This window comes from Mirounga leonina, unplaced genomic scaffold (genome assembly GCF_011800145.1).
Source record: "Mirounga leonina isolate KUSES-001 unplaced genomic scaffold, KU_Mleo_1.0 Mir_460, whole genome shotgun sequence".
NCBI lineage: Eukaryota > Metazoa > Chordata > Mammalia > Carnivora > Phocidae > Mirounga > Mirounga leonina.
The window spans coordinates 67587-95093 of NW_023270765.1; the positions used below are offsets into that span (position 1 = coordinate 67587).

Consider the following 27507-nt stretch of genomic DNA (forward strand, 5'->3'; position numbering starts at 1 on the left):
CCTTCCCAATGCTCCGGCAGCTGCCCTGGGCCTCACCTCCAACACCAGCCGCTGAGGCAGGTGCAGCAGAGGCAAGGGGACCCCCGGGGGGCTTTCCTCTCCGTGGACTAATGGCTTGGCACTGACAGATTTTTCAGGTGATTTTCTCCTCCTTCTAGGAAACCCCTTCTGAGTGATGCTGCATCTTGGCAAGGATGGAGGACAGCCTGGTTGGTCCAAGCACTGACCCTCAGGGTGGGGCGTCCCCCTCACTGGCCTCCTCACCACCAGGACGTCCAACCTGCATTTCCAGGAATGCTCTGAATCCCAAATGGGACTGAGTCCTCTTCTGTCATCCACCCTCCCTCTTCCCCGTTTGGCTACCCACATCTGTCCTCTCTCCTCGCTCCATGTGGAAGCCGCCTCTGGCTGTGGCCAGGCAGGTGTCCCCTCTCTGACAGCTCCTGTGCTGGAGAGTGACCGGCAGGACTGAGACCGGCAGACTCCCTGCTGCGAATCCGTTCCGTCCTGGGGGGCAGAGCGGAGAGGCGGGGAGCATTGACGGGAAGGAGCAGGGGGAGTGCGAAGCCTTGGCGCTGAGTGAGCTGCAGCTGAGGCCACGGGCTGGAGCGCCATCTGGCCCTGCGGAGCGGCGAGGGCAGCGGGGCGGGCGTCACACCGGTCTCGACCTCCACCCCCTGCACGGATGGGTCCCTCAGGCCCCTTCCCTCCTCTCGTACTTCCTCTCCCGTGTTATCCCCTATCAGAGCACTGATTTCTTCAACAACTACTACTTGATGGTCTACCAGACACAAAGAAACAAGGCAGGTGCTAATTAATAACAACACGAGTTTCCGTGTGCCACTTCTCTAGCCTGTCCTTCCGGCATTTCCCTCATCGCCCCTCCCCTCTCTTCCCTGAGCCTGCAGGTCCATCCGGTGCCCCCCGAGCCTGCAGGCCAGACTGTGGGAAAAGCAGCCAACAGAAGACCTCAGTCAGAAAGGCCACTTCTTCATGTACTGGGGCCTCATTGGCTCTCCCCCCTCCGGTGCCTTCTCCCCGCCCTCCCTGCCCTCTCCTGGGAGCCTGACTGCTGGGGCAGATCCGTGTCCTTCCCTGACAGAGGGGGGGCATGGTGAAAGAAGCCGAGCCATCGGCCCAGGACGGCCCAGCATGCCTGAAGGTTGCCCAGACACAGGCCCTTGCTTTTGGATCCCCCCCAGTGGCCCACGAGGCCGTCCTTGTCCCCGAAGCAGACATCACACACGGGGCAACGGTAGATCTTCTGCCTCCAGTGCGTCTGCTGGTGTCTGGCCAGCCCCGACAACGAACTAAAGGACTCGCCACAGCGGAAGCAGGCGCTGAGCTGTTCCAAGAGCTGGGCCTTCTGATGGCTAGAGAGACAGGCTTTCTTGCTGAAAGTCAAGGGGCAACGGGGGCAAGAGAAGACCTTGAGTCTTGAGGGCTTTGCTGGGGGACAGTGGGGCCCGGGGTCCAGGGCAGGGGCTCTCGTGCTGGGTGTCTGCATCCTGGTCCCAGGCCCCGGCGCTGCACTGGCTGGTGCCCACCGTCTCGCAGTGATCACCGGCTTCCTGTCGATAGGTGGCTGGCCCTCAGCCACAGGACCCTTGGTTCCAGGGGTGGGCTCTTGGGTCTTGGCCTCCAGGGCGTGGGTCACAGCCACAAGCTCCCGGCCGGACCGCTGGCTCCCATCAGTGCACTCCTGAGATCCAGGGCCCGGGATCCTCCCAATGTGCTTCTGGTCTCTGGCCCCCGGCTCCTGGTTTTGGTGTGTCTTCTCGTGGCGTTTGAGCTCGGACCGGTCCCGGAAGCCCTTCCCACAGCAGGGGCAGGAATGGGGCCGGTAACCCAGGTGGACACGGCGGTGACGGCTCAGCCCCGACGCGTCACAGTAGGTCTTGTCACAGAGCGGGCAGCGGAAGGGCCTCTCCCCGAGATGCGTGCGCCTGTGGTAGTTGAGATCCCTGGGGTTTCGGAAGCACTTCCCACACTGGCCGCAGCTGTTCACCGTGTGGGGACTGTGTACAAACTGGTGACTGTGCAGGTTGGAGCGCTTGCTGAAACTCCGGCCACACAGGTAGCACAGGAAGGGCGGCCCGGCCTGGGACGCGGGCAGCGCAGGGGCCCTGTGCGCGGACCCCACGGCAGCAGAGGCTGGGCGTGCCCCTCCACAGGCACGGGGCCCCTTGTGGTCTCGCAGCCTCCGAGCCTCTTCCTGAAGTGCCTTCTTCCTGCCGCCTGCAGGGGAGGAGGAGGAGGGACACAGGACTCCCCGCACCAGCTCCCCTTCAGGCCCCGGCCCCCCTGGCTCCCTCACGTGCCCGTCGGACATGCTCTCTCTCACTCTTGCACCTCACAGGCTACAGGCAGAATGGACCTCTGGGTTTCCAAATTAAAAGTGAATCAACACTTAAAGTGGAGTCTTTCAACAAGAGCGGAGGTCAGAACTTTAGCCTATACCCACATTTCTCGAACTCCATTTCCTCTCATTTTCAGTGTCTCACGCTCCCACGACACCTGCCGGTGACCTCCTAAGTGGGGACCCTGAGTGAAAGGCGGCGCCGTTATTCATCCAGCTAGAATGGGAAGTGCACGCCAGCAGCCGTGGTCAGCCCGGCCTGAAATCTCTCTCCTTCCTGTTCTATCTCAGACATGAGTCTCTCCTTGGGCTCAGCACAAGCTCCTATCCCTTCCTCTCCTGTTCCCCTGGAAGGGATGTAGGCAACCTATATGTACTCCAATCCCTGAAACTGCAGATATTTGCTTGTCCTAAACAGATGTTCCTCTGGAGCCAAGGGATGCAAGCACATGGTCTCAAGCCCTCTCGCAGCTCCAAGTGGAGCCAGGGGAGAAGGATGCAGGCTGGGATAGGACGTGCCCAGCCCTGGTGCTCGGAGGCAGGCTTCCACCCTCCCAGGGCATGGCCTGGGCCCCTGCCTGCGCCCCTCCTCTGCCGTGCTTACCTGAAGGGAGGCCTTCTCCATTTGGGGGACGGAGCTGGGGCTCTGCTCTCCACTGTTTTTCCTCTTGTTCAAGCTCGATGATCAGATCTGGGTTAGACAGAAAGATTCTGACTGGGGGTGGGAAGGAAAGAGAGAGTTGAGGTCCCAGGCTTGGCCCCTTCATACCCAGGGAGGACAACAGGCTACCTTCTTCTGTATCCTTGGCCTAAGAACTTAATCTGGGACACTTAGGTGCAGGGAGGAGACCCTCCTAACGAAGTTCCTGGCACATAATAGGAGCAATTCCGTAAATACTGGTACATTTGAATAGGTACATTTTCAAATTAACATGTTCCAAGTATTATTTTTGCCTTCGTGCAGGCTTTCATTTCTTGTCCTTTCACCCTGAGCTTAGTGACCTAGATCTTTCACACCTGGAAGGTATAGAAGGTGCAGGGTCAGTGAAGTGAGCTGTGAGCTGATCTACCTACTCAGGGAAGCCAGGTGTCCCAGGGTCCTGGGCGGGGTCCTGGGGCAGGGGGCGGGCTGAGGGAACCCTTGCCTCTTACCCACAGACATCAGGTTTCTGAATGTCTCAGACATGACATCCTGGTACAGGACCCTCTGACTGGCGTCCAGACACACCCACTCTTCCTGCGTGAAATTCACGGCCACATCATCAAAGGTGACTGGCTTCTGGAGAGTAGGAGAGACTCAGGGAGTCATCCAAGCACAAGGTTTAGAAACCCGAGAGAAAAATAAAACCATGGACGGAGGGGAGAAATAGGAACGGACAGGCACAGAGCCAGCAATGTTAATCCCCAGAAAGGAAAGGAAGATGGGGGTGGGGGGGAGCTGGTGTGCACTGAACAACATAAGAAGGGCTGGCGCTCCATGGAGGGCTGCAGGGCGGGGTGGAGGCGGGGGCTGAGACAGGCCTGGCAGCCCCTGGCCCGGGGGGTTGTTCAGCTTGGAACCGTCTGAAACCCCATCTGACCACGGACGGGGGACAGACGAAACAGCTCCGGTCTGGGAGTGTCCCGCCCTCCCTCTGGCTCTGCTCACCTCCAGCCACGCCCCCCACCAGCACTCTCTCTCCACGGCTTCCCGCCGGGCTGCCTCATCCACCTGCAGGAGCAGTTTCTCTTCCACGGTGTCTGCTTCCAGCTTTGTCCACTCCTGGCCTGGCCCCCAGGACTTACTGGACCCCTTCCTGGGGCTCTGTGTGTCCCGGTCACTGTGCAGACAGAGAGGCTGTGCAGAGGCCTCCCTGAGGTTTGGCATGGCTTCCCGGGACGCATGTACCTGCTCTTCCTGGTTTTGTTCTGCAGTCACACCTCTGGTCCCTCAAAGCCCGGGCTTCAGGGCTTAGGGACTGGTTACCGGGGCTCCGCAGACATCTGCCTTCTGTCTGCCCTGCCTCAGCCCCTGGCCGGTGCCCACCTCTCCAAACCTGAGGTCAGAGAGAAACAAAACGCATCACCAGATGGGGAGTGAGCTGCAATGGCGCCCGTATCTGGTCAGGGAACACCAAGAATTATCAAAGCCCAGCTCTGTGTCAGCGCAGCCCTGGGACGTCATAATTACCAACCCCATTTCAAGGGACCTAAAGTGCAGAGACGCTAAGAAGCTCCATCCACAGCAGAGTTAGTGTTCAAAGCCTAGACTCTACCAGAGGACAGGATGCCCGTGTCTCAAGCACCCTCTCGGGCAACCGTGCAGAATTCTGCACAGAGGGTGTGCCCTGGATCTGTCTCAAACCCCCTAGTGCAAGTCTCACCCTTCTGACAGCGTCTCACTAGAAAATGGGAAAGGAGACACTCTCTAAGACCCCATCTAGTACCGAAAACTGGGATTCTGTGGGTTTTTCACATGTACTTCTTGTAAGGGAATCATAAAGATCCTCGTGAAGACTCAACACGTAACAAGCCAGCAGGAAACACTTGGCTCTGGTGAGCCCCGCACTGGGGACTCCGGCCGCTCAGGGAGCTCCTGCCCAACCCCCACCTCCTCCGCGGGCAGCCTCTCACTTCACTTCTCCTTCTTGAGGTGCAATCCCTTGAACAAAGACATAAAAACCCACTGAGCTTTTTTTTCTTTCACTTTTTCTGGACTGGTGGTGAAACTGAAAATAGACAGAAAAAGGACATTTGACGATGGAGTTAATTGGATTGCTGAAAAGGAGGCAGAAGTGCACGGTGAGGTTCAGTCCCTCTGTCCCTCCTTCCTTCCCATCAGGACTGTTCACAGTCGTCGTTCAAGATGTCAGGTGGGGATGGTTCCCCTACCCGGCAGCCCGAGGACCCAGGAGGCTGTCCTGTTCCCCGCTGGTCCTCCAAACAGCATTGCTGGGGGCGCTGGGAAGAGGCCCTGGTCCAGATCCTCAACCCGACGTCTGGTTTGGGGACTGAGCAAGGCTGTGGGGTCGGAATTGCTAGCAGCTGTGGCAGGCCCCTGCAACGTCCCCGAGCGCTTTCTACACCCACACCCCTCAGAGGGGAAGGCGACCCGCCGACCCGCCCTTCCCGAATGTAAATGCCCTCAGGGAACCTGTCGCCATCTTCCCGTCCTCACAGAGCACCCAATCTCTCTGACCCAAGACAAAACCACCGTCAGCGACTTCCCACAGCAATTCTGAAAAGGACCAAAAGCCCCAACACCGCTGCCAGACTTTGTGGGACCCGCCAGCACCCCGGGCTGCAGCTGCTGGAGTCTTGGGCTCTCCAGCCGGGGAAGGCCCTCAGGCTCTTGCCCTCCGCCCCTCAGCTCCGGTCAGTCCCTCCAGGACCCTCTCCAGCCAGGCCCAGCCCTGCGATCAGATCCTTTAGTCGCTTCGGGGTGAAACCTCCCACAGGCAGGAAGGAGACAGAAGACTATTAACTCCCACTGGATGGGGCTGCAGTGCTCCCATCGACCGGCCGAAACTTCCCTTCTGGGATCCCCTCTTTCTCAACTCCAGCCAGGGGCCCCCATTGTGGCCGAAGAAGTGGGTGCCCCAGGCCACACCCCTGACACCCAGGTTTTCCCCAGGGCCCAGCGATTGGGAGCCTCTCCAAGATGACGGGTGCAATGCCCGCCTGCCTGCTTCAGGCTCGAGGAGTGCGGGACGAACACCCTGTACTTGCCTCCATCCCCAAAAGCTCAACACCCAGCTGCCCCACTCACCCGCAGTGCACTGAGGACAGGGACTGAGGGGCCCCAGTGCGCACTTGCCCAGCGCCGGCAGCTCCGGGCAGTCCCGCTCTCCCGGCCGGTTTCCACGAGCCCACCGCGTTCCCTGCCCCCGGGGGCCTAGCTAAGGCTGTGGACCCACCAAGGTCAAGAGTTCACAGTCAGAGAAGCCAGAAAGGAAGAGAGCCCCGCCCCCTCACCAGCCCACCCTCCTACCAGTAGCAACCGCTGGTCCCACCTAGCGCCGGGATCTTGCCTTATTCCCAATCTTAATTTGCTCTTGAAAAAAGAGGATTATCTCCGATTAAAACTCACAACCTCCAACCACCACCATCTAGAGCCAAAACGAGACGCACGGGCCCCCAGAAGAGGGGCGGAGGCACATCTTAGAAAAACGAAGGTAAAGGGGAGATTGCACACCTTGACCAAAATGCTGGAGGTAGGGGAGTGCGGGGAGGACCATGGCAGGTAGAGGTCACTTCCTCGGGCACTTAACCTCACCCAGTTCAACCTGGCTCAGTGATATTATTTTTTAAAGATTTTATTTTTTTATTTGATACAGGGGGCAGGGAGAGACAAGCAGTGGGAACATCAGTCGGAGGGAGAAGCAGGCTCTCCGCTGAGCAAGGAGCCCACTGTGGGGCTTTGTCCCAGGACCCTGGGATCATGACCTGAGCCGAAGGCAGACGCTTAACGACTGAGCCACCCAGGTGCCCAGGCTCAGTGGTACATATATAGGTCTTTAATCAGTCCAATGGGTATCACATTTATTGTTTTCCACTTAATTAGCACTTGATGTGGGAAACAAAGGCAAAAGAAAAAAATTAAATTTCCTTGACAAGTCCTTGAAACAGGCAGTGACCTTCCTCTGGGAGCTCAGCTGCCTGGATGTGGACACTTTGGTAAGGGCAAAAGGCAACCTTAGCCTGACCCCAGGATCCTGTGAGTCTATTTTAAACATATAGAAATTCCTTTGGAAACTTCCTTTATTTCTACCACCCAAAATGTATGTTAGCAACCATTCCCCAAGCAGATAACCCACTGATACACATCTAAAGGGTCGAATGACTAAGTTTTTACTGACAGTAATAAATGACCTTTCCTAACAATAGGTCATTTATTTTGTGTCCAAAATATCTTGGAGGCCTGTGCTGTCCCTACCCCCTCCCAACTTGAAAGTGTACAATGGGCCACTGCTCAGGACCCCGGTGCAGCTCTTTTCTGCCCAGGGGTCCTGTCCCTGTGCTTTAATAAAACCACCTTCTTGCACCAAAGTCTCTCCTGGCCGTCAGCTCCAAAACCCACCATTCCCACATCAACACTTATCGTATTCCACTTTGTGTTATGATCATCTTTTATGTTTCACGTTGGCATGGGGTTTTACAATTTACAAAATACATTTGCAAACATGGCCTCCGTTGAGTCCCCTCAAATATCCCCTGAGGTAAGACTTGTTATTCTGTCTGTGCAAGTAGGAAACAGTCCCTCGGATGCTGAGCCTTTCCAACCCAGGTCTGGAATTTAGCAACAACCAGGGCACCATTTTGGCAATTGTCTTTGAGGATTTAATGGAAGCAATGTTTACAAAAGTTTCTTTCTCTCTTTCTTTCTTCTTCTTCTTCTTCTTCTTCTTTTTTTTTTAAGATTTTATTTATTTATTTGACAGAGAGAGAATGAGAGAGCACATGAGAGGGGGGAGGGTCAGAGGGAGAAGCAGACTCCCTGCCGAGCAGGGAGCCCGATGCGGGACTCGATCCCGGGACTCCAGGATCATGACCCGAGCCGAAGGCAGTCGCTCAACCAACTGAGCCACCCAGGCGCCCCCTTCTTTTTTTTTTTTTTTAAAGATTTTATTTATCCATTTGACTGAGAGACCATGAGCAGAGGGAGAGGGAGAAGCAGGTTCCCTGAGTGGGGAGCCCAATGCCGGGCTCAATCCCAGGTCCCTGGGATCATGACCTGAGCCTAAGGCAGATGCCCAACCAACTGAGCCACCCAGGCGCCCCAACAGAAGTATTTTGTAAATTGTAAAACCCTATGCCAATTTCCTGGTCCTTGGTCTAGAACTGCTGCCCCAGTTCTTTCTCATTCAGAGACAACAAAAGGGAAGTCCTCTGCCCCATTGTAACAATCTACCAAGCTGTGGCAAGCTCTCGGTCATTGGAGCTACTGTTGGAGGGGCTCATCGAGAGGACATGACCACCCATTGACCCGAGAGCAGGACCCCGGCAGTCCTCCTCCCTCCCTCCCTGTCCTTGGAATGTATATTCCACCCACCATCTTCACAGTGGGACGTGTTTCAAGGACACAGTCTTGAGACAGAGCTGTTGTGGAGACCCTCTGGATTGAATACATAACTAAACCCAGTCAAGGCCTCTCTATAAACTTGTAAGATTCTGGTGGGCAGGTGTGGACACCTACTTGTCTTGTGACCACCCAAGACAAAGGTAATACGTGAGTTCCCTTGCTTACTGAAATTGCCACGTACCAATCGGGAGTGGCCTGCATTTTCTTCAGTTTCTCCTTGCCCTGCACGTATGGGGGCCAATTTGAGCTTTCACCTGGGGAAACTCCTGAGGTTTCCGACCAACAGCTACAAGTGTCTGTGATTGATGGTTTTGCTGATGAGAGCTCTGACGAAGGGAGTAGCCTGTGCTCAGTGGTACCCTCAGTCTCGCACCCACTGCCCTCTGGACACAGTTACTGGGTACACTCTTTTAGAAAGGCAGCTTTAGCTTGTTTCTGGGCTCCTGTCAAAACTCAACACCTGACCCAAGGAAGCTTTCTGACATTCTGGCTGAATAGTCACATTGGAGGGTAGGTCAGCTGGGACTCAACTTCTCACAAAGTGGGGAGGATCCAATAGGCCTTGCTTCTGAAATGGAAGTGGTACATTTAAGGGTGCAGCTGGCCTGGCCCCCATAGCTCAGTCCATGTGGAGAAGTGGCAGATGTCCCTCTGGGGACAGTGCTATCCCACTCTGCCATCTGGACCAAAGCTGCTGGCTCAATAGGGCTCTCAGGGCCCTGGTCCTGGGTCACGGTGGGGCAGCTGAGCTGAGTGCTGTCTCAGGCTGAAGCCAACATTCAGTCCCAGTGCTAGTTATTCAGAACCAAAAATGGAGGCCGCCATTCTCCCTGCTGGGCAGAACCCAAGGCCGTTGTCATGGCTCTCCCCAGTACTCCCCTTGATCAACCTTCCTGTCATTTTACTGACTCCTGGGCTGTCCCAGTGGTCTGGCACTTGGAAAACTAGACTGGTTAGACACCTCTCTCTGGAGCTGCAAACTGGAAATAAACCCAACTGCTGACCCAGCCATCTGTCACTCAGGTGGATGCCCCTAGGAGGCACCTGTTCTCTGATGAGCCAAACTGGAGCCCATCTGCTGAGGGAGGCTGCTTTGTGCAGATCACCCCCACTGCCTTCTGGATCCATCATCATCCCAGACCTGACAGGACATCCACCATCATAGACTGGGCACACAAGAAAGGATTCAGTCTCTGATTTGACTTGTGACCTGCTTGTCTTACACGCAGAGAGGCCCCATGACAAGGGGCCTTGTCCACACCTGCTTCGGGCACGTGGACTCATCAGACCTCTGGCCCTCTCTTGCACCTGTTCGTGCTGACACTTTTCTAGGGTACAGTGTTGCTATTCTAGTCCAGTCAGCCTACCCCAGCAATAGTACTGTGGCCCTTGAAACTAGTCTGTGCCATGCTTTTGGCTTTCCAGACCATTCTAGTTTGGCAATGGTATGCCTTTCATTGCAAAGTCTCACACAATGGGCTGATAGTCAAGGTAGTTAGTGGATCTTTCATGCTTCCTACCACCATTCAGAGGCTGAACAGCCCTCTCAAAATTCACTAAAAAGGATTTTCTTAGTCTTTTTTCCTCACTTCCTCCTGGCCCACACACCTTTGTAAGGCAGCTTGGCCACCGTAGGCTGCTATCCCCCCAAAAGTATCATCTCCTCTTGGCCACTTCCTAATGACCAGGACAGGAGGTTATATGGACCTATTTTGGAAATTCCTGGACATGGTGTTTCTTTCTTTTCCCTAATAGCCTAATAATAGCCCCAGGCTGGCCTGGCTGGTACCCCCTGTTGGGAGCAATCCAGCCGAAATGGGAGGGGGGTGGTGCTAAGAGATTCGAACTTAATTCTGGCCCAGCTACTTGGATTCTCAGATTTACTTGGTCCTAGATTATAAGGAGAACGACCACTTGATTGAGTACACTGCTCACTACGTCCCAAGTCCCATGCAGACCAAAGGGGAGTACATAATGGGTTTCTGTACTTTTATAAAAATGTTCTTGTCCCTCCTGTTGAAACAGGGAAGGATTCTGATCGGTGTCATTTGAGACACATGCCAACCACTGGCTACACTGATGTCAGTCACTGTGCCACGAAGATCAGGTGCTGTGGTTGGCTGGGACTTTGGGGGGAAGCAATTCTCTAAGAGGAGGAGGGTGGGAATTTGCTTACCACAAAGAAACCTTGGGCAAGCAAAAAGAGACAGACCCCCACATTACAGAGCACAACTTTACATCTATAAAAGACGTATATAAACATAAAAGAATATCTGGTATGTTACATGCACATCCCAGAAAGTTTGAGAAATCTATTGGCTAAATTTCTTATTCCTCTCAACAAAATTTTATGTTAATATGGGAAACTTTGGTTTATTCTCTAGTAAGTCAGGGTATGTTGATTATCCTGGATTCCAGATGTATTGATGATTCAGTGAAAAAATTAATTGTATTTGATGCATGGCAGACACGTTTTATTTTCTCCTTCTGTACAACTATCCTACTCTCTGCTATGAGGTTACCAGCAAAAATATGATTTATGACAGATGAGGTACAGTTTATTCACTATTTGAACTGACAGTAGGTAACAGGTGAATTTTACCTAATCCAGTGAAAGGCTATATAATTAGATCTATATAAAACAACACACCAATCTTGTAAACCGTACGTCCCGAGGCTCAGTTTCCAAGCACTTCAACTTTCATGGTTAAAGATGCCATCAGACATGCTTCAATGAGTTCAAAGTCTTATTTCACGTACCTGACTCAGCATGAGCGTTATAGTAATTGTCTGCTCTGTCTCCTGGCCCTGTAACCTTATAGTCTGTTTCTATTTGGGGCTTTCTTAACTCTCACCAGGTGGTTGCCTATCCCCAGTGAAACCCAAGTCCGCAGTTCAGTTTTGTCAACCTTTCTACTCCTGCTCTGGTCTTTCATCCCGAGTATTCTGTTTGCTTATCTTGTACCTTAGGTGCCCTGCTCCAGTTCCTTGAATGGGCTCCATTGGTTCCCTGTCTACCAGTCCTCAGGTCTACTGATGTCCTTGCCCTCCTGTTTTCTAAGGACTGGACGCCTACCCTCCAGCTGTGGTTGTCTCTTCCAGGCTGCCTTTGCTGCCACATGCCTGTCAGGTTCTGCCTGTTGTTGGCACCCTCTCCTTTCTTCATTCTACCCTCAAATGTCCATTGGGCTTAGCTGCATGGAGCTCTTTGATGACTCAGTGACAGGGGATTTGTGGATTGATGGGCACTGGGGCCAGAAGGCAGGCAGCTTCTTCTTCTTTTTTCTTTAATTGTTATGTTAATCACCATACATTACACCATTAGTTTCTGATGTGGTGTAGGCAGGCAGCTTCTACAGACTTCCTAGGAGATCTGGCTTGGAAGGAGTGCAAAGGAATAGCATGGTAGCTTGCTTAAATGGGAGAGATTTGAGAATATTTATAGTTCAGTAGGAATGACCCAGTTGAAAAGGAGCTGTTGAGTATAGAGGAGAGACAACAGCTGCTGGCATATGTTTCTGAGAGAGCAGAGAGGTGCCGTTTTCCACTATGAGAACAAAGAGGGAACAGGAATGAGCAGACACAAGGAAAGATGCAGAACCAAGACGGGTAGGGCGTACTTACTGCCTTGTTCTCATCTCTTGTGAGGCCCAGTGACATGAAATATTTTAAGATACTTTCTACTGATTTTCCTTTTTTCTTTATACTCACCCAAGCAAGTTTCTAAGGCTTGCAAACAAGAAAATCTGACCATGACGTTACTGCATTTCAACTCATCACACTTCCCAGCATTATTCTTTTAAATGTGAGTGCAGTTGACACGCGATGTCCCAGTAGTCTCAGGTGCACAACAGTGATTTGACAACCCTGTAGGTTACAGGGTGCTCACCACAGGTGTAGCTACCCTGTATCCCCATACTGCTATTACGATACCCTTGACTAGATTCCCCGTGCTTTCATTCCCGTGACCAACATTATTCCTAAAGGGCAGACTCTTGACTTGAGTCTATAATAAGAAATTCCAGAATCCCTGGTCCATTTGGAACCCACTACTCAAGACTTGTTTTTCCGCTATCTCTAAACAGATGACCTGGGCTCCTGCTACCCACAGAAAGTAAGCCATACTCCTTCATATTTTCCCCTTGTACCTTACCTCCTGGGAATTTCTGCTACATTCACAGGGAAAAACTTCGAGGAAACCTATCAGCTGGGGGTGCTCCTCCAATAACAAGTTTCCTGTTTTTCTTATCTTCTTGAGATGCACCTTATCAGTCCATGTGATGGTTTGTGAGGCACCTTTCATTTCGGACAGAACTTATCACTGTAAAAACATGATCAAACGGAGCACCAGCCACCCTTGCACACAACCACCAAGTTTGCTGCTTGCGCTAAACTTACCCAAATATTTAGGGATGCCAACATTCACAACTGCTCTCTCTTGGCGATTGCTTATAAACTCAGAAACCAGTAAGTAAGTGCAGCTATCCAAGGCTGCCTCAAGACTTAAATCCACCAGCCCGCCTCACACCCCAAACAAAACGCAGGTGTCCCCACTTTCTGAGTTTGCAGTAGCCCGCTTGGCAGTGGCTTCTCTCGTAGGAGTGAAAACCCTCTTGGGATGTTTTGCTGTTAGAGAAAACAGGTAGTAATGTAAGCTGATGTAGAAACAAAGTGGGGTACCAGGCGCATTTGGAAAGCAGGGCTTACTCTTCGCTTTATGTCATTTCTGCTGAGGTTCGGTTCCACAGGAATGCTCTCCCGTTAGCGAGCAGGGAGGGAGGCCCGCATTCTATCGCATAAGCTCAAGATCAAAGGAACATCCATCTGTAAGGGATCACCCCCAAGGCCAGCAGTGCGGGGCGCGTGCGGAAGGGGCTGCGCGGCTCTCAGCAGCACGCTCCATCGGGTAGAGCTGGTCGCCGTCGGAGACCTTTCCAGATACAGCCCTACGGATTTCTCTGGGCGCCAGCCTGTATTCTGGTGACTTCTTTGACCGATTTTGGCAGGATGAGAGCTATAGTCTCATGCCTTTGCTACCACGGGCTCTACTCTGGCATTTCCTGACCCATTTCGCCTTCTAAAAACTCCACTTTTTAGCTCAGTTTCCAATCCTGTTTCAATGAAGGGTTGATGGCAATGGTACCCTCCCAGACGCTGAACGGGGGCTTCTCAGTGCTGTTTTCCTAATTCAGTAATTCCCATCCCTTTTGCCCGTTCTTGTTCGTCTGCGCCTCCCAGCTGCCGGAGCCAAGAACTCTTCGCGGCTTCCAGCGCTGGCCTGGCCCTTCTCCTTCATCCAGTCCTCGCAGGCCCTGCGCACCTGCCACTCCCGGGCCGACTGTCCCTTCTTTCTCATCTGTTATTAAATCTCTGTCCTTCAGCACAAGTGTCCACCTCTTCTCTGAAGCTTTTCCAAGAGGCTCTCTAGCTCTGTTGCAAAGGGCCGGGTGTCCTTCTCCACTGCTTCTGAAGCACTTAGGCTGCTTCCGTTGGCTTTATTACTTCTTCTTTTTAATTTAAATTCAGTTAGCTAACATATAGTACACCATCAGTTGCATATAACACCCAGTGCTCATCACATCACGTGCCCTCCTTCATGCCCATCACCCGGCTCCCCATCCGCCCACCCAGCAGCCCTCAGTTTGTTTCCCAGAGTTCAGAGTCTTGCATGGTTTGTCTAGCTTTATTACTTCTGTCATGGGATTATCTATCTCAATCTATAGCACCAGATTGTAAGCTCATACAATGCAGAGGACCCTGCCTTGTCCATCCTTCTATCCCTGTCCAGCAGAGGCTGCGACTAACAAGATTCAGTAGGTACGGAATGAATCAATAATGGGCCTTGAATGTCTGGGCCTCCCGAGTAATGACTTGCCATGGTCTCTACCATGTTAGCCCACCCCAGATTCCACCTACCATGATATCCCGTGCCCACGTATTTCAAACAAGCTTATAAACACTTGGAAAAACTTGCTTTATTATCCATCTAAATTTTCTACTCTCTGCTGTTTTTCCTTGTCTACAAATTGACCTCTTTTCATTCATATCTTTCTTCTCAATTTTAAACCTGAACTGTGGGGTGTCCATACTTCTGTTTGGGTAGGAACTTACACTGTGAAAGTAGGGGAAGAAAACCAGGAGAAGGACATTTCATGATATTATGGCCTTTTATGCTACAAAGCACCTCATTTATCCCACTGGAATAACCGGGTGAGGAAAGTTTTATTATCTCATTCCAGACCCTAACTTACCTTCCTCACATCAGCCAGCTGATATGTGGCAGAGTTCAAGCCCAGAACAAACCCCACAATTCTAAACTCTACTGGGGCTAAGCCACAGAGTGCTCAGGGCTGACAAACTGGACTCTCGTTCCGCAGAGAAGTGTCACAGACGCCTTGCCTAGTGTCTCTGCGGACTTTCACTCCCTGTCCTCTTCCTCTGGGAACTCTTTTATTCAGACTTGAATGAAACTTTAATTTATGATGCTGCCAGGGACCTTGAGAAGGCATGGGGGTGACCCTGTCTGGAAGGGACCAGAGAAAGTTCTAGAAAGGGGATACATAAAATCATGAATTTTATTGAAGGGTATTAAAAACAAATTAAGCGAACAAAGATATGTCAGGACCTCGACCGAAGTACAAGAACAAAGAAAGGCTGACTGTGTGCGTGACAGGATGTAAGAAGGTACGGTGGCACCCGATCAGCTGTTTTTGTACTTTGGGGCCAGGCCAGCAGTTAACCAATGTCCTTCCTTCTTTCAACAGACCCCTGAACAGACCCTAAGAACAGGCTTGTGGGTGCACAACCACAGTGCTATGAAAAGCGTACAGCCTGCAGGCTCACAAGCTGCCTTCGGCTCAGGTCGTGGTCCGGGGCCCGCGGTCCTGGGAGTGGGGAGTCTGCCTCTCCCTCTGCCTGCTGGGTGGGTGAAGATGTTGCTTACATCTCTCCCCCTGCTTGTGCGATCTCTCTTTCAAATGCATAAATAAAATCTTAAAAAAAAAAAGAATACAAGACAAAAGAAAAGCGTCAAGTGTGACTCAGGATTTAAGGGTGCTTAGGGTAATTATGGTGCTGCTCACACAGAGTCCAGGACATGAAGGTGAACTGTTGGTGAGGCAGAGGTGACGGAATCGGGTTTGGCCAAACTGAGCCCTCTTACCAGACTTTTGTTCTTGGCCATATGAGGTGGGAAACTGCCTTGCAATCACCAGTTGTTTTTCTGCTAGCTTTGGAGGAGAAAGGGGGCAGCTGATCTCACCAATGTGTCCAGCACGGAAAATTCTCATGGTAAACAATCACTTAGAAGGGCAACCCTCTTGGGACCCTCTTGAGAGCTTTTTCTGTATCTCACTTAATAAACTTCTATCGCTTTACTCACACAAAAACCAAAAAAAAAAAAAAAAAGCAATCCCTTACAGTTAAGTCATCTCTACACCCAGTGTGGGGCTCGAACTCAGGACCCTGAGATGAAGGGTCGCAGGCTCCAGTGACGGAGTCAGCAGGGGCCCCTACAGTTATGTATGTCCTGTTCAACTCAAAGGGCTTATCCTCGCCCTGCTGATTTGGATTTCTACATCTCCTGCCCCTTGCACTCGGGTGATACGACCATGCAGGGCAGAGGCTCTGCCACTGGGACATGGAGATGGGAGGCCAGAGACCACAGTCTGCGGGAGGCAAATCGGGGAGCTGGGGAGGCAGAGCGGGCAGGTGGCAGACACAGAAGAGCCCCATCACTAGGAACGTTCCGCTGCACATTGCTGACATGGTATTGGGGTCACGAGGGAACTGCCGGTCCAGGGGGTGGGCGTCAGGACCACGCGACTTGCAGAGGGTGCTCCTTAGGGTGTCCAGCCTCTACTTCTCTGATTCTCTGCTCACCCCCTACCTTCCCAATGTTTCGCTATCTGGAAATAAAGAACTGAACTGAAAATGAAATGTAATCCGTAAATTTCATGCTGGATTAAAATTCTCGCTCAATGCCTCAATTTGTCTTCTGAGTTATCCGTGAGGGTTGAGAGAGGGTGAGTCGGGAAGATGTTGCTCACGTGGGCTGTGGATCCCGCGGCTGCCCTCCTTGCTCAGCTGGGCTGGGCTCGGTGTCCCTCCTGGGCACCGCACTGGTGAGGGCCTCCACCCCAGCCCCAACCACGCTCTGCGTGCGGAGGGGTCTGCACCATTACTCGTGGCCTAGTCAAGGGCGGGACCTGTCACTCACTCCCGTTACCTGGCACACAGGAGGCTCTTAAAGTTCCTCGCACAAATGAAAGTGCAGGGTGCGAGCCAGACGTGTAGGGCCTGGCCGGTAGTGAACTGAAAGACCACATACTGAGCCTCAGCAACCTCAAGACAGCTGGAAGGCTGGGAGCAGGGACAAAAGGAGCGCTGGATCACAATTCCTTACTCACCATCGTTGTCCAGCCACCGCCCAGCTGGCGACACCGACATCAGAGGATTCGCCATGTGCGCAAACACCAGGTGCCTAAGACCGCTGCGCCAGGTGCAAGCCCAGAACCAGCTGATCCTTCTGCACCTGATAAGGACACAATATTCACGGAACTCTGGGCACAGACGAGGAAGAGTACGAAAAACAAGAGTTCGCTTACGACAAGGGATTTTATTACAAAAGCACTGAAACTTTACTAGTCTTTTATTTTTCCTATTTGGCTTCTCAGAAAGGGTGGCATGGTTAAGAACATTCTTTGATGTGGTTTTATAATAGTATTCACTTCTTCTCTATTCTTTTCCATAAGGATATTCACTTTAATCCGGCTTCTACTGCGTGGCTGGTAAAGGGGATACACAGTAACGCTTTCAAGCTCTTTTATCTCACTCTTTGCTCTCCCACGCCTGTCCCGTGTTGACGGCTGGCTCTGGCTTTTTCTCAAGACTCTCTCCTTGAGCCTTTGCTCCAGTTCTCTCCCCCGAAGCATGCGATCCTGGTGACCTTTAATTTGCATCTGCTCCCTCTTGCTTACCTGCCTTCTTGTCTGTGCGCTCAGGACGCCGTGCTCTCCTGGCACAATTTTTGGGAATGTTGTTTCACTAGGGGGCCGTGGTAATTATCTACACATTCTGGTCTTCAACTCTCTGAGCTGACCTGCTCTCTGAATGTGCCTTTCTATGTGTTTCACCTCTCTCTCCGGAACGAAGTAATTCTGCTTTTGTCTCTCTAGCCTGTGGGTCGTTTTCCCCTCCAATCTCTTCTTCATTTCATGGCCTGTCTCTTGTTCTTTCATCATGTCCATTATTTTATTATAATAAGACTCTGCTTTGGCAAGCCAATAGTCAAGAGAAAGAGCTTGCTCCCTACACAGTGTTTCACACTCCTCCTAATATTTTTGAGTTATCAGCGGTCTTGCAGCTGCTGTATGCACGCCACCTAGATTCCGGCAAAGTGATGTAGATCATTTTATAACGTGACTGTCTTTTTAAACACATTTAAACAGGAGCTTCCCCTCATCACTGACACTGAGAAGATATTCGGTCTCTTGTTTACTTTGGTGTTTAACAATCATGATTTTTACTCCCATCACTCCTAGGTGAAACTCTCAGAATTGAATTACCCACCACCAAAATCAATAACTAGTTTTAAAAAATATAGTATTGGGCATTTTGAACATAATACTCTGTTTTGCAAGTATGGATTTAGCCAAACACATTTGCCAGTGTAGACACACTCCGGGGAGGGGTCACCTGTGCAGGATTTTAAACCTAAGGCTCCTTCTCCTAGTAGTTCCAAACTGTGCCACGTGAAGATTATTTACCAAGATTTTCTTCTCCAGTGGGGACTGCTGACCTACAGCAATCCTAGGGTCTGTAGACGTTTTAGCCCAGGCCAAACTGGAAGATAAAAAAAGCAGAGGTAGATTAGGATGTGGGAGGTGTCAGAACCTATCTGCTCACATACTGAACCAGAGAAACCAACTGTTTTGGTCAAGGCCAAGGGCATGCCCCTCAGAAAGATAGATCCTGCTGCGGCGAGGCAGGACTACTTCCACCAGGGAACGTAACACCAGCATCTAACCCTTTCATAGCAACAGTGCGCACATCTCCCGTGGACTCAATGGGAACCATTCTGAATCTGGAATCTGGGCCTGGGAGAGGGAAGATGTAGGCTCCTTGGTGCAGCGCTGGGCAAGCACGGCTCTGTCGGACTGCTCACTCTCCCAGCCTCCTCTGTCTTCCGAGGGGCTTCCAGACTCCAGTGGTCCCAGTCCCTCTCTCTGCAGCTTCTTGGTCCGGGCCCTCTCCGCCTCTATCAGCACATACAGCATCTCTGCCTTCCAACCTTCTGTTCTGAAATTCTGTTCTATGTGATCGCCCACCCCTCTGCTTTCCTGCCTTATACTGCTACTCATCCTTCACCCTAAATCCATTATGAGACCGCTCCCTATTCAACCCTTGGGGTGGGAATTTGTGGTTACCCTTTTTTAATGGGTCAGGCTGATGGCAACACAAGTGAAGACTGCCAACTTTTTATGTGTCATCCCTGGTCTAAGCTGAGTTTACTGTGAGGTCGTGTTGAACCCACTGGGGATGCCTGGCATTTCATCTCTGGCCTTTTGTACTGTTTATGGCAAAGAGCATGGGCTTTGAAGCCTGACAGGGCTATGTCTGAATCCTAATTGCACGGCTTCTGAGGTGTGTGACTCTGGGCAAGTAACAATCTCGGTCAGCTTCGTCATCTATAAAGTGGACATAGAAGACACAGCCTGCTTCTCAGGGTTATAAAGAACAAACGTGCATTAGATTAAAGAGCCTGGCACAGTGCTTGACATGCAGTAAGTTCTCAGGAAATGGCACCTGTCTGTCCTCCACAGGTCAAGCCCCAGACTCTGTGTAACTGACTTTTGCCTTCTTCTGAACACTTCACTTTTTAACTCATTGGAAAATCAATGAGGGTTTACACTGTGATACCTATATTCCTCTATCATTTTTAACATTTTCATGCTGAAATTTAGACTCTAAAAGGGTGGTAACTTATCATTTACATCTACAAATATATTATTAGAATGAATCTGATACCGAATATTGGATCTCACGGACTTCTTGGGCACATTCCTATTTGCCTATGTATACCTATTTTGATATTTAAAAAACACAACCATCTTACTTTTATTTCTCAGTACGTAGAACCTAGCAGAGTGCTTAACATTAGAGTATGTGATCCCAAGTTCTCAAAGTTAACGATTTGTTGATTACCTTATCACATATTTGAGCATCTTTCTCTGGTACACTCCCTGGAACTCTACCTTTTTGCTGAGACATATGCCAGTCTTCCTTGAGGTACAGACATGTTTGTCTTATACGGCTGTCCTGGGCTCTCACACTGGGTCCTACCTGTGTACTTTCATTGATTCTCATCATTTGGACTCCTTAGGGTCACAGAACAGTTTTCAACTTTGCATAAACACTAGTTGAACAAACTGTGAGGTTGTGCTGAGAAAGGGCCATGCCTCATAGCAAGGCACATGAGGACAGTATTCAGTGCATGGGGGATCCTCAGGGAATGCCTGTCCAACTGAAACGGGAAAGTTAGGGGGGAAAGCTAATTCCAATTTCCGTTTTCAAAGGAGACACACAGAGTAAAAACTGCCTACGTTGCGGGCTCAACGACAGACCTCCCTTTCTAAGACAGATGCAAAGACATCCGGTAAAGTGAAATTACGGGGTTTGTCATTCTCAGCAGCTTGCTCGGAGTCTGAACGCCGTCACTGTCGTCTTTCCATCACTGCAGAAAAGGCGGAGCGGAGAGAGGCTGCTCTTTCAGAGGAGGGGGCAGCGACCGTTCCAGAACCTTCCCAGGTGGGGAGCTTCCTTGGCACAGCTCCCTGACTGGCCGGGGGGGGGCGCGCAGGACGGAAGGAGGAACTCATGCAGCAGCTGTCCCTTCAGGACAACAGGTTTCTCTCCAGGCTGTGGGCTACAGATGAACGAGAAGCGCATGATTCTCTAGAGATACTCGCCCTCACGTTTTACAAATCTTGTGTTAGGGAAACGTCGAGTGTCCACGTAATGAACGACGGTGCGAATTCACCGTGGGCTGCGCGGGGCCGGGGGGCCAGGCGGAGGTGGGCCAGCGAGCGCAAGCCAAGTCCGCTGGGTCACGGGGCACCCCCCCACCCCCGGCTGCCCGCCCCCTCGACCGAGGCTAGCCTCCCCCGCCTGCGGGGCGTCGGAGCCCCGGCCTCCCCTTCCGTCCCCTGCAGCCTCCCGCGCCTCCTCGCACGTGTAGCCCTCCAGGCCCGGTTCCCCCACCTTCGCCCGCACGTACTCCCCCGCCCGAGGCGGCGGCGCCCTGCCCCGACCCGCCCGGCGCGGCCCCCGGAGCGCCGGGACTGGGACTCGGCGGGCGCCCGAGGCGGCGGCGCCCTGCCCCGACCCGCCCGGCGCGCCGCCGCAGACGGAACCCGCCCCGGGACAGCGAGAGCTGGAGCTCGCGAACACCAGGAAGTCCGTACTCGGGAAGGTCCGCACGATTTCCGGGGCCACGCCCCCCGTGACTGGGTGCGGGGACAGGAACGCCCTAGGGCGGGACTCGTCCCGCAGGGGGCGCGGCGTTCATTACCGTCCTCCCAGCCCGGCTCGCGGAAGCGGCCGCTCGCCGAGCCGCCGCCGCCCCAGAGGCGCTGCCCTCCCTCCCTTTCCGATGCTCCGCAGCGCGGGGCGACGGGTTGTGACGTCACGGCCAATGACGAGCCGGCGCTGCGGACGCTCTAGCCCGCCCCGCGCAGGGCCGGCGCTCTCGCCGGCTCTGGAGGACCGCACGCGGTTTGCGGGCCCCGACGCGGAGCAGCGCGGGTGCCGGGGGGCGGGCTCGGCCTGCGGCCGCTCGGTCACGTCGCTCCGCACCCCGTGCGTCATGGACCGCGCGCGCCCCGGCTCCAGATTCCAGTCGGACTTGGACTTCTGTCCGGATTGCGGCTCCATCCTGCCGCTGCCCGGGGCGCAGGACACGGTCACCTGTGTTCGCTGCGGCTTCCGCGTCCCCGTGCGAGGTGAGCGGCCTGGGGCTCGGCGGGGGGCTCTGATCCGGAGGCCCCGGGGCAGAACCCGCGGGGAGAGCGGTGCGGGCGGGAGCTCACTGCCGTGCTTCCCGCCCGCGCAGACTTCGAGGGGAAGGTCGTGAACACCTGCATCGTGTTCAACAAACTGGGGACAGCCGTGCCTGTGTCGCTGGAGGAAGGGCCCGAGTTCCAGGGACCCGTGGTGAGTTAATGAGCTCCAGGACTGGCCCCATCGGGAGGGCAGTGAGGACATGCAGGGGGGATTGCTGAGGCCCGGACGGAAGCAGAGGAGTGTGACATGTGCTTCCCATGAGCAGCCAGGGGTAGGGTGGGGCCTCCCTGATCCCCCCCCTTTGCTGGCCAGGTTGACAGGCGCTGCTCTCGATGCGGTCACGAGGGAATGGCCTACCACACCAGACAGATGCGCTCAGCCGACGAGGGGCAGACGGTCTTCTACACCTGTACCAACTGCAGGTGCGCCCCCTTCCCTGTCCCCCTGCCCTTTCTCAGCCTGCTGGTTCACGGAACATCTCCACTGATTTCCTCCTTGTACTGAAGAAACAGCTGTTTCCTTGGGTCCCATCCCTCTCTACAGTTCGGTTAACAGGGAGGTTTGTGGTCTTTTTATTTTTGAAAATTAACAGCTTTCTTAATCTTTTTATAGCTAGTGAACTAAGCCTTTTAAGACATTTAAAAGGCAGTGAAAACATACAGAAGGCAAGTACTGCTCAGTGGTCAGCATGTTGTGTTGGAATCTCCCACTGGTTCCAGGTAGTCTTCCTTTTGTGAGAATCAATCACGCATCACTTCAAGAACCGGGGAGCTCCGAGTGGCTTGGGGGCACCTGGGTGGCTCAGTTGGTTAAGCGTCTGCCTTCGGCTCAGGTCATGATTAGGGGTCCTGGGATCGAGCCCCATATCAGGCTCCCTGCTCAGTGGGGCGTCTGCTTCTCCCTCTGCCTCTGTCCCTCTCCCCGCTCGTTCTCTGTCAAATAAATAAAATCTTAAAAAAAATAAATTCTCGTCCTTTTATTATTATTTTTTTTTTTAAGTAAGCTTCACATGGAGCCCAATGTGGGGCTCAAACTCAGGACCCTGAGAACAAGACCTGAGCTGAGATAAAGAGTCAGATGCTTAACGGACTGAGCCACCCAGGCGCCCTCCTCCTTTTATTCTTAAAATATGTATTACATTTAAGTATGTTAAATATGAGTATTTATATTCTGTGCTGGTAATTCTGACACCCATAGTTGTGGGTCTGATGCTGCTGTTTGTTGTTTCTGCTGACTGACTCATGGTGCTTTTTTTCTGTTTACTTATTTACTTATTTAGTAGTTATTTGTTTAGTTAATGTATGTATGTATGTAATCTCTACATTGAATGTGGGGCTTGAACTCATGATCCCGAGATCAAGAGTTGCATGCTCTTCCCACTGAGCCAGGCAGGTGCTTCTCATGGTGCTTTTTCGATTTGTTTTTTGGTTTTTGACTATAAACGCACATTTTTTTAGAATTTGAACTATGGGAATTCTTTTGAGTCCTGGGGTGAATTCTATATTCTATATTCTATATTCTCAGTGTTTCTGTTTCCCATTCAGGTGCCTTGAGACACTCACCAACCTGGAATCACTTTATGTTTTGTTTTATTTTATTTTATGATTTTATTTATTTGAGAGAGCGAGAGAGAACAAGCAGGGGAGAGGGAGAAGCGGGGATGGGACTCGATCCCAGGACCCTGAGATCATGACCTGAGCCAAAGGCAGATGCTTCGCCAAGCCACCCAGGTACCCCTGGAATCACTTCAAATAAATTCTTGGCTTCAGGTTTTTTGGACCACATAGGTATTATGAATTTGGGCTGCAAATCCATGTAAGAGTCAGCTTAGCCCTAGAAATTCTCAGGGGAGATCATTTTTCTCCCTCTACCTAGTGAGACCATCAAATTCCACTTCTGCAGGGTTGAATTATTTTTTTCTTGTTCACTTTTACGCAGATGGGTAGCCCTTTGGGAATCTCAGATTTATGCAGAATATCTCCTGTCAGACATTCTGGGTATGTCTCTGGTTCCTGTATGCGGCTGTCCAAACAACAAGGGACCCGTGGTAGCAAGGGCTTCAGTTCTGGCTTAGCTGTCTAGATTACTGGCTGTACATCGTTTTACCCAATGTAAAGACTGCCTTTACTTTCTTGCCATCCTATTGGCAGATTAAAAATATTTGTAGTTACCTTTGAGAGTCTAACGTTTTTCCCCTCAGTCTGATGTATTAATTTTAACTTTTTTTTTTTAAGATTTTATTTACTGAGAGAGAGCAAGCACAAGTGGGGGGGGGTGGAGGGGCAGAGGGAGAAGCAGGCTCCACGCTGAGCAGGGAGCCCAATGCGGGGCTTGATCCCAGGACCTCAGGATCCTGACCTGAGCCAAAGGCAGACGCTCAACAGAGTGAGCCACCCAGGCGCCCCTAACTTTTTTTTTTAATGAACAGAAGTTTTTAATTTTTATAAGGTCCAGTTTATCCCTTTTTTTTCCTTTTTTTTCTTTAATGGCAAGTGGCTCTTTGTGTCCCTAGATAGCTTTTGCATATACTTTATAATTCATTAGATGTATTTTTAGAACACTTATGTATATTTTTACTTTTTACTTAAATTAATTAACATATAGTATATTATTAGTTTCAGAGGTAGAGGTCAGTGACTCATCAGTTGCATATAACACACAGTGCTCATCACATCATGTGCCCTCCTTAATGCCCATCACCCAGTTACCCCATCCCCCCACACCCTGCCCTCCAGCAACCCTCAGTTTGTCTCCTATAATTGAGAGTCTCTTATGGTGGAGTGCCGGGGTGGCTCAGTCGGTTAAGTGTCTGCGTTCGGCTCAAGTCATGATCTCAGGGTCCTGGGATTGAGTCCTGCATTGGGCTTCCTGCTCAGCAGGGAGTCTTCTTCTCCCTCTGTCCCTCCCCCACCGCTTGTGCTCGCTCTCCCCCTCTCTCTTGAATAAATAAAAATCTTAAAAAAAGAGTCTCTTATGGTTTGTCTCCCTCTCTGTTTTCATCTTATTTTATTTTTCCTTCCCTTCCTCTATGTTCATCTGTTTTGTTTCTTATATTCCACATGAGTGAAATCATGTATTTGTCTTTCTCTGATTGATTTATTTCACTTAGCATAATACCCTCTAACTCCATCCACCTCGTTGCAAATGGCAAGATTTCATCCTTTCTGATGGCTGAGTAATACTCCATTGTATATATGGACCACATTTTCTTTATCCATTTGTCTGTTGAAGGGCATCTTGGCTCCTTCCACAGTTTGGCTGTTGTGGACATTGCTGCTATGAACATTGGGGTGCAGGTGCCCCTTCTTTTCACTACATTTTTATCTTTGGGGTAAATACCCAGTAGTGGAATTGGTAGGTCATAGGGTAGCTGTATTTCCCAGTTTTTGAGGAACCTCCATACTGTTTTCCAGAGTGACTGTACCAGCTTGCATTCCCACCAACAGTGTAGGAGGGTTCTTCTTTCTCTGCATCCTCGCCAACATCTGTCGTTTCCTGACTTGTTAATTCTAGCCATTCTGACCAGTGTGAGGTGGTATCTCATTGTGGTTCATTAGATATATTTTTAGTCCAGCAGTTTTAGTTCTCTTGAATTTGAAGGATTGTTTAGGGGAGCTAGTCTTCCACAATGTCATAAAACTTCCTCCTTGATTTTTCAAATGAATGTCTTATCTAATACTGCTAGAACCTCTGTGCTTAAATATAATGAGTCCTTTCTTTCTCCTTAGGTTCCAGGAGAAGGAAGACTCTTGATTTTTTTTCTGGGCAACTCAACAGTTCTCCCCCTTCTCTTCTTTGGACGGTGAGGGATATTGGGTTCTTAGATCCTTTGTCCATCCTAGTTGAAATGTTTTGCTCCCATAGAAGGAAATTAATCATGTGGGGATTAACATTGTCCCTAGAGTACACCTACTCTAGTTGAGTTTCCTTATCAAAGTTATATTTTTCTATATGAGCCAGACATATGTATGTTATTTATAATCTGTGTTGTTCCAAAAGGAACTTAAATGAATTTGGAGATATATTTGTTCTTTCAATAAGTATATCAGCTACAAAAATATATATAAATTATATATGAGAAGGAAAAGGGGGGGAAAAAAGGACAAAAAAATGGAGCCAGGAATGAGACTAATAGAAAAAGTAATTAAAAGTATTCCATCACTAAATCGATTTGGTTTCTGAGTTTAGGGAAACAAAATGTAGGAATCTGGATAGTGGGAGATGAACAAGTAATTTAACCAGATCTCTTTAACATGTGAGCTTGCACAACAAAAAATCTGATACTAAGGGACACCAGTATGTGCTTACTAAGTTGGACTTTTTGAAAATTGGTTTTTTTATTGGTGTTGAAATAAATGTAATATATACTCATTGTAATAGATTCATACGTAGAAAGGTGGAAAGACGTAAAAATTACAAGGAATCCCACTTCAGAGAGAGACTTTCTTTTTTTTTAATGGGTTTTACTATATACATGCTGAGTTGTATCTTGCTTTTTATCAGTTTGACCAAAAACTTTGGGAAACACTTTGTAGTCCGGGCACAATAAACATTCAGATTTACTCTGGGAGTTTGTGTTCTTGCGTTCCTAGCCCTTTACAGGTTCAGAGCTCTCAAACTCACCGTCTGGTCCCCCCCACCCCACCTCGGCCACGTGGAGGGGTGGGCGCGCGGGGGGGCTCTCCCGCCCCCGGTCTGAAACCCGAAACAAAGCTGTCGGTCTGTCCAGCCCACTTGCAGCCGCCCCTGGCCCCCAGCGCCGCCTGGGCGCAGCTCGGGCTTCTGCGAGCGGCGCGCGGGCCTCCGCCCGGGGGAACCGGGGCTCCCGGGGGGCCTCCGCCGAGCCTCCCCGCCGCCCGCCCCGCCCGCCCCTCCCGTGCTTCTGAGACACTGGCAGTGTTCTTATCAGAGCGCACGGTGCCCCTGTGGTCACTGACCACCGTCCCCGCCGCCACCCCAGACAGTGGGCAGTCTAGGGCTTCGGTTTCACGGACGAGACGCACACCTGCGCTAGTTAGTATCTCAGAGTCTTGCCCGCCAGACCCCCCCTCCGCAAGCAGGCTGGGTGGGGGCTCCGAGGCGGGGCCTGGGGACAGTCCGAGCAGACGGCGCATGAAGCACCCCGCCCCAACGCCCGCAGACCCCGGCAGGGCCAGAGCCGGGCCTGATCAGGTGCGTGCACCTGCTGCTGGGGCCGGAGCTCCGTTTCCACAGGAAGCCGGGAAACCCGGATGGGCACCGCGGGCGGCTTGGGGCTGCGTACGGCTGCAGCCGCGGGGCGGTCTTCCCAGTCCCGTGGCCCCGCCCACGGCCCCGCCCCAGCCCCGCGCGGCCGCTCCGGTCCGCCCCTCCTGCCTCGTCTCCGCCGCGCGTGCGCGTGCGCCTGCTGCCCGCGCTCCACACCCGCAGTGACGCCTGTTCCGCCAAGTCTGCGGCTGCCTCTTGCGGCGCCTGCGCACTGTCACGTGACGGCGGAACTAATCCGGCTACGCGTGCGCTTAGACGCCCTTAGTGCCCGGGAAAGGAAAAGGGGAACTACGGAGTGCGTCACACCCGGAAGCAGAGAGCCGGAAGTGGGGTTGGACAGGTTGTTCCCCGGGGTGGGGAAGCGGAGGCCCAGGAGGAGGGGAAAAAAGAAGGTGGAGGATCCTGGCTGCTGCTCTGAACCCGATACCGATTGTCTTAGACCCCAGAGACACAGAAAGGGAAGGGCGTCTCCTCCCCCTTCTTCCCCTCCTCCCTCTCCTCAGCCTTAGCCATGGCCGAGGCAGGGGCCGGGCTGAGTGAGACCGTCACTGAGACAACGGTTACCGTGACAACCGAGCCTGTGAGAAAGGCGGGGGGGGTGCTCCTCGGGGTCTTCGGGAGAGGCCGGGAGGGAGGGGCCGGGGCTCTGGGAGGAGCGGGCTGGACTGCCTGGGGTCGGGAGAAGCGCCAAGGGTGCGGGATTTCCGCAGTGGCAGAGATGGTGCAGGAGGCCGGCCAGGCGGCATGGAATGCGGAGTCAGAGTTGGGGTGCAGGTGC

General features: G+C 52.0%; 3 protein-coding genes across 4 annotated transcripts in view; 2 read left to right on the forward strand and 1 right to left on the reverse strand.

Annotated features, from left to right (window-relative positions):
* Nucleotides 1-1006: 1006 nt before the first annotated feature.
* Nucleotides 1007-20534, reverse strand: ZFP57 (ZFP57 zinc finger protein). The gene is made up of 5 exons (XM_034989069.1): nt 16829-20534; nt 4008-4395; nt 3512-3638; nt 2964-3050; nt 1007-2238 (listed from the first exon to the last, which is right to left on the reverse strand). Exons 2-5 carry the CDS (start codon nt 4224-4226, stop codon nt 1007-1009), a joined length of 1665 nt encoding a protein of 554 aa, XP_034844960.1. The 5' UTR covers nt 4227-4395; nt 16829-20534.
* Nucleotides 20535-21033: 499 nt separating this feature from the next.
* POLR1H (RNA polymerase I subunit H) lies at nt 21034-26052 on the forward strand. Its single transcript, XM_034989060.1, has 4 exons — nt 21034-21421; nt 21532-21632; nt 21795-21904; nt 25211-26052. Exons 1-4 carry the CDS (start codon nt 21073-21075, stop codon nt 25233-25235), a joined length of 585 nt encoding a protein of 194 aa, XP_034844951.1. The 5' UTR covers nt 21034-21072; the 3' UTR covers nt 25236-26052.
* Nucleotides 26053-27049: 997 nt separating this feature from the next.
* Nucleotides 27050-27507, forward strand: part of PPP1R11 (protein phosphatase 1 regulatory inhibitor subunit 11) — a 3064-nt gene continuing 2606 nt past the window's right edge. The window contains exon 1 of one of the 2 annotated variants that reach the window (XM_034989062.1): nt 27050-27309. In XM_034989062.1, the coding sequence (XP_034844953.1) occupies nt 27241-27309 (69 nt within the window). In that variant the 5' untranslated portion in view covers nt 27050-27240. Of the gene's footprint in view, nt 27310-27426; nt 27504-27507 lie in introns of those variants that run through there. The other variant, XM_034989063.1, reaches the window with a different exon arrangement.

What these genes read in the sequence shown, in the direction of transcription:
- ZFP57 (XM_034989069.1), bottom strand. Translation starts at nt 4,226, where the DNA reads ATGCCAAACCTCAGGGAGGCCTCTGCACAGCCTCTCTGTCTGCACAGT. An exon ending in GGTGGGGGGCGTGGCTGGAG is followed by an intron (nt 3,639 to 4,007) that starts GTGAGCAGAGCC and finishes CCTACTCTCCAG; the next exon opens with AAGCCAGTCACCTTTGATGA. An exon ending in TGGAGAAGGCCTCCCTTCAG is followed by an intron (nt 2,239 to 2,963) that starts GTAAGCACGGCA and finishes CCTCCCCTGCAG; the next exon opens with GCGGCAGGAAGAAGGCACTT.
- POLR1H (XM_034989060.1), top strand. Translation starts at nt 21,073, where the DNA reads ATGCTCCGCAGCGCGGGGCGACGGGTTGTGACGTCACGGCCAATGACG. An exon ending in CTTCCGCGTCCCCGTGCGAG is followed by an intron (nt 21,422 to 21,531) that starts GTGAGCGGCCTG and finishes CCGCCCGCGCAG; the next exon opens with ACTTCGAGGGGAAGGTCGTG. An exon ending in TACACCTGTACCAACTGCAG is followed by an intron (nt 21,905 to 25,210) that starts GTGCGCCCCCTT and finishes CTTTCTCCTTAG; the next exon opens with GTTCCAGGAGAAGGAAGACT.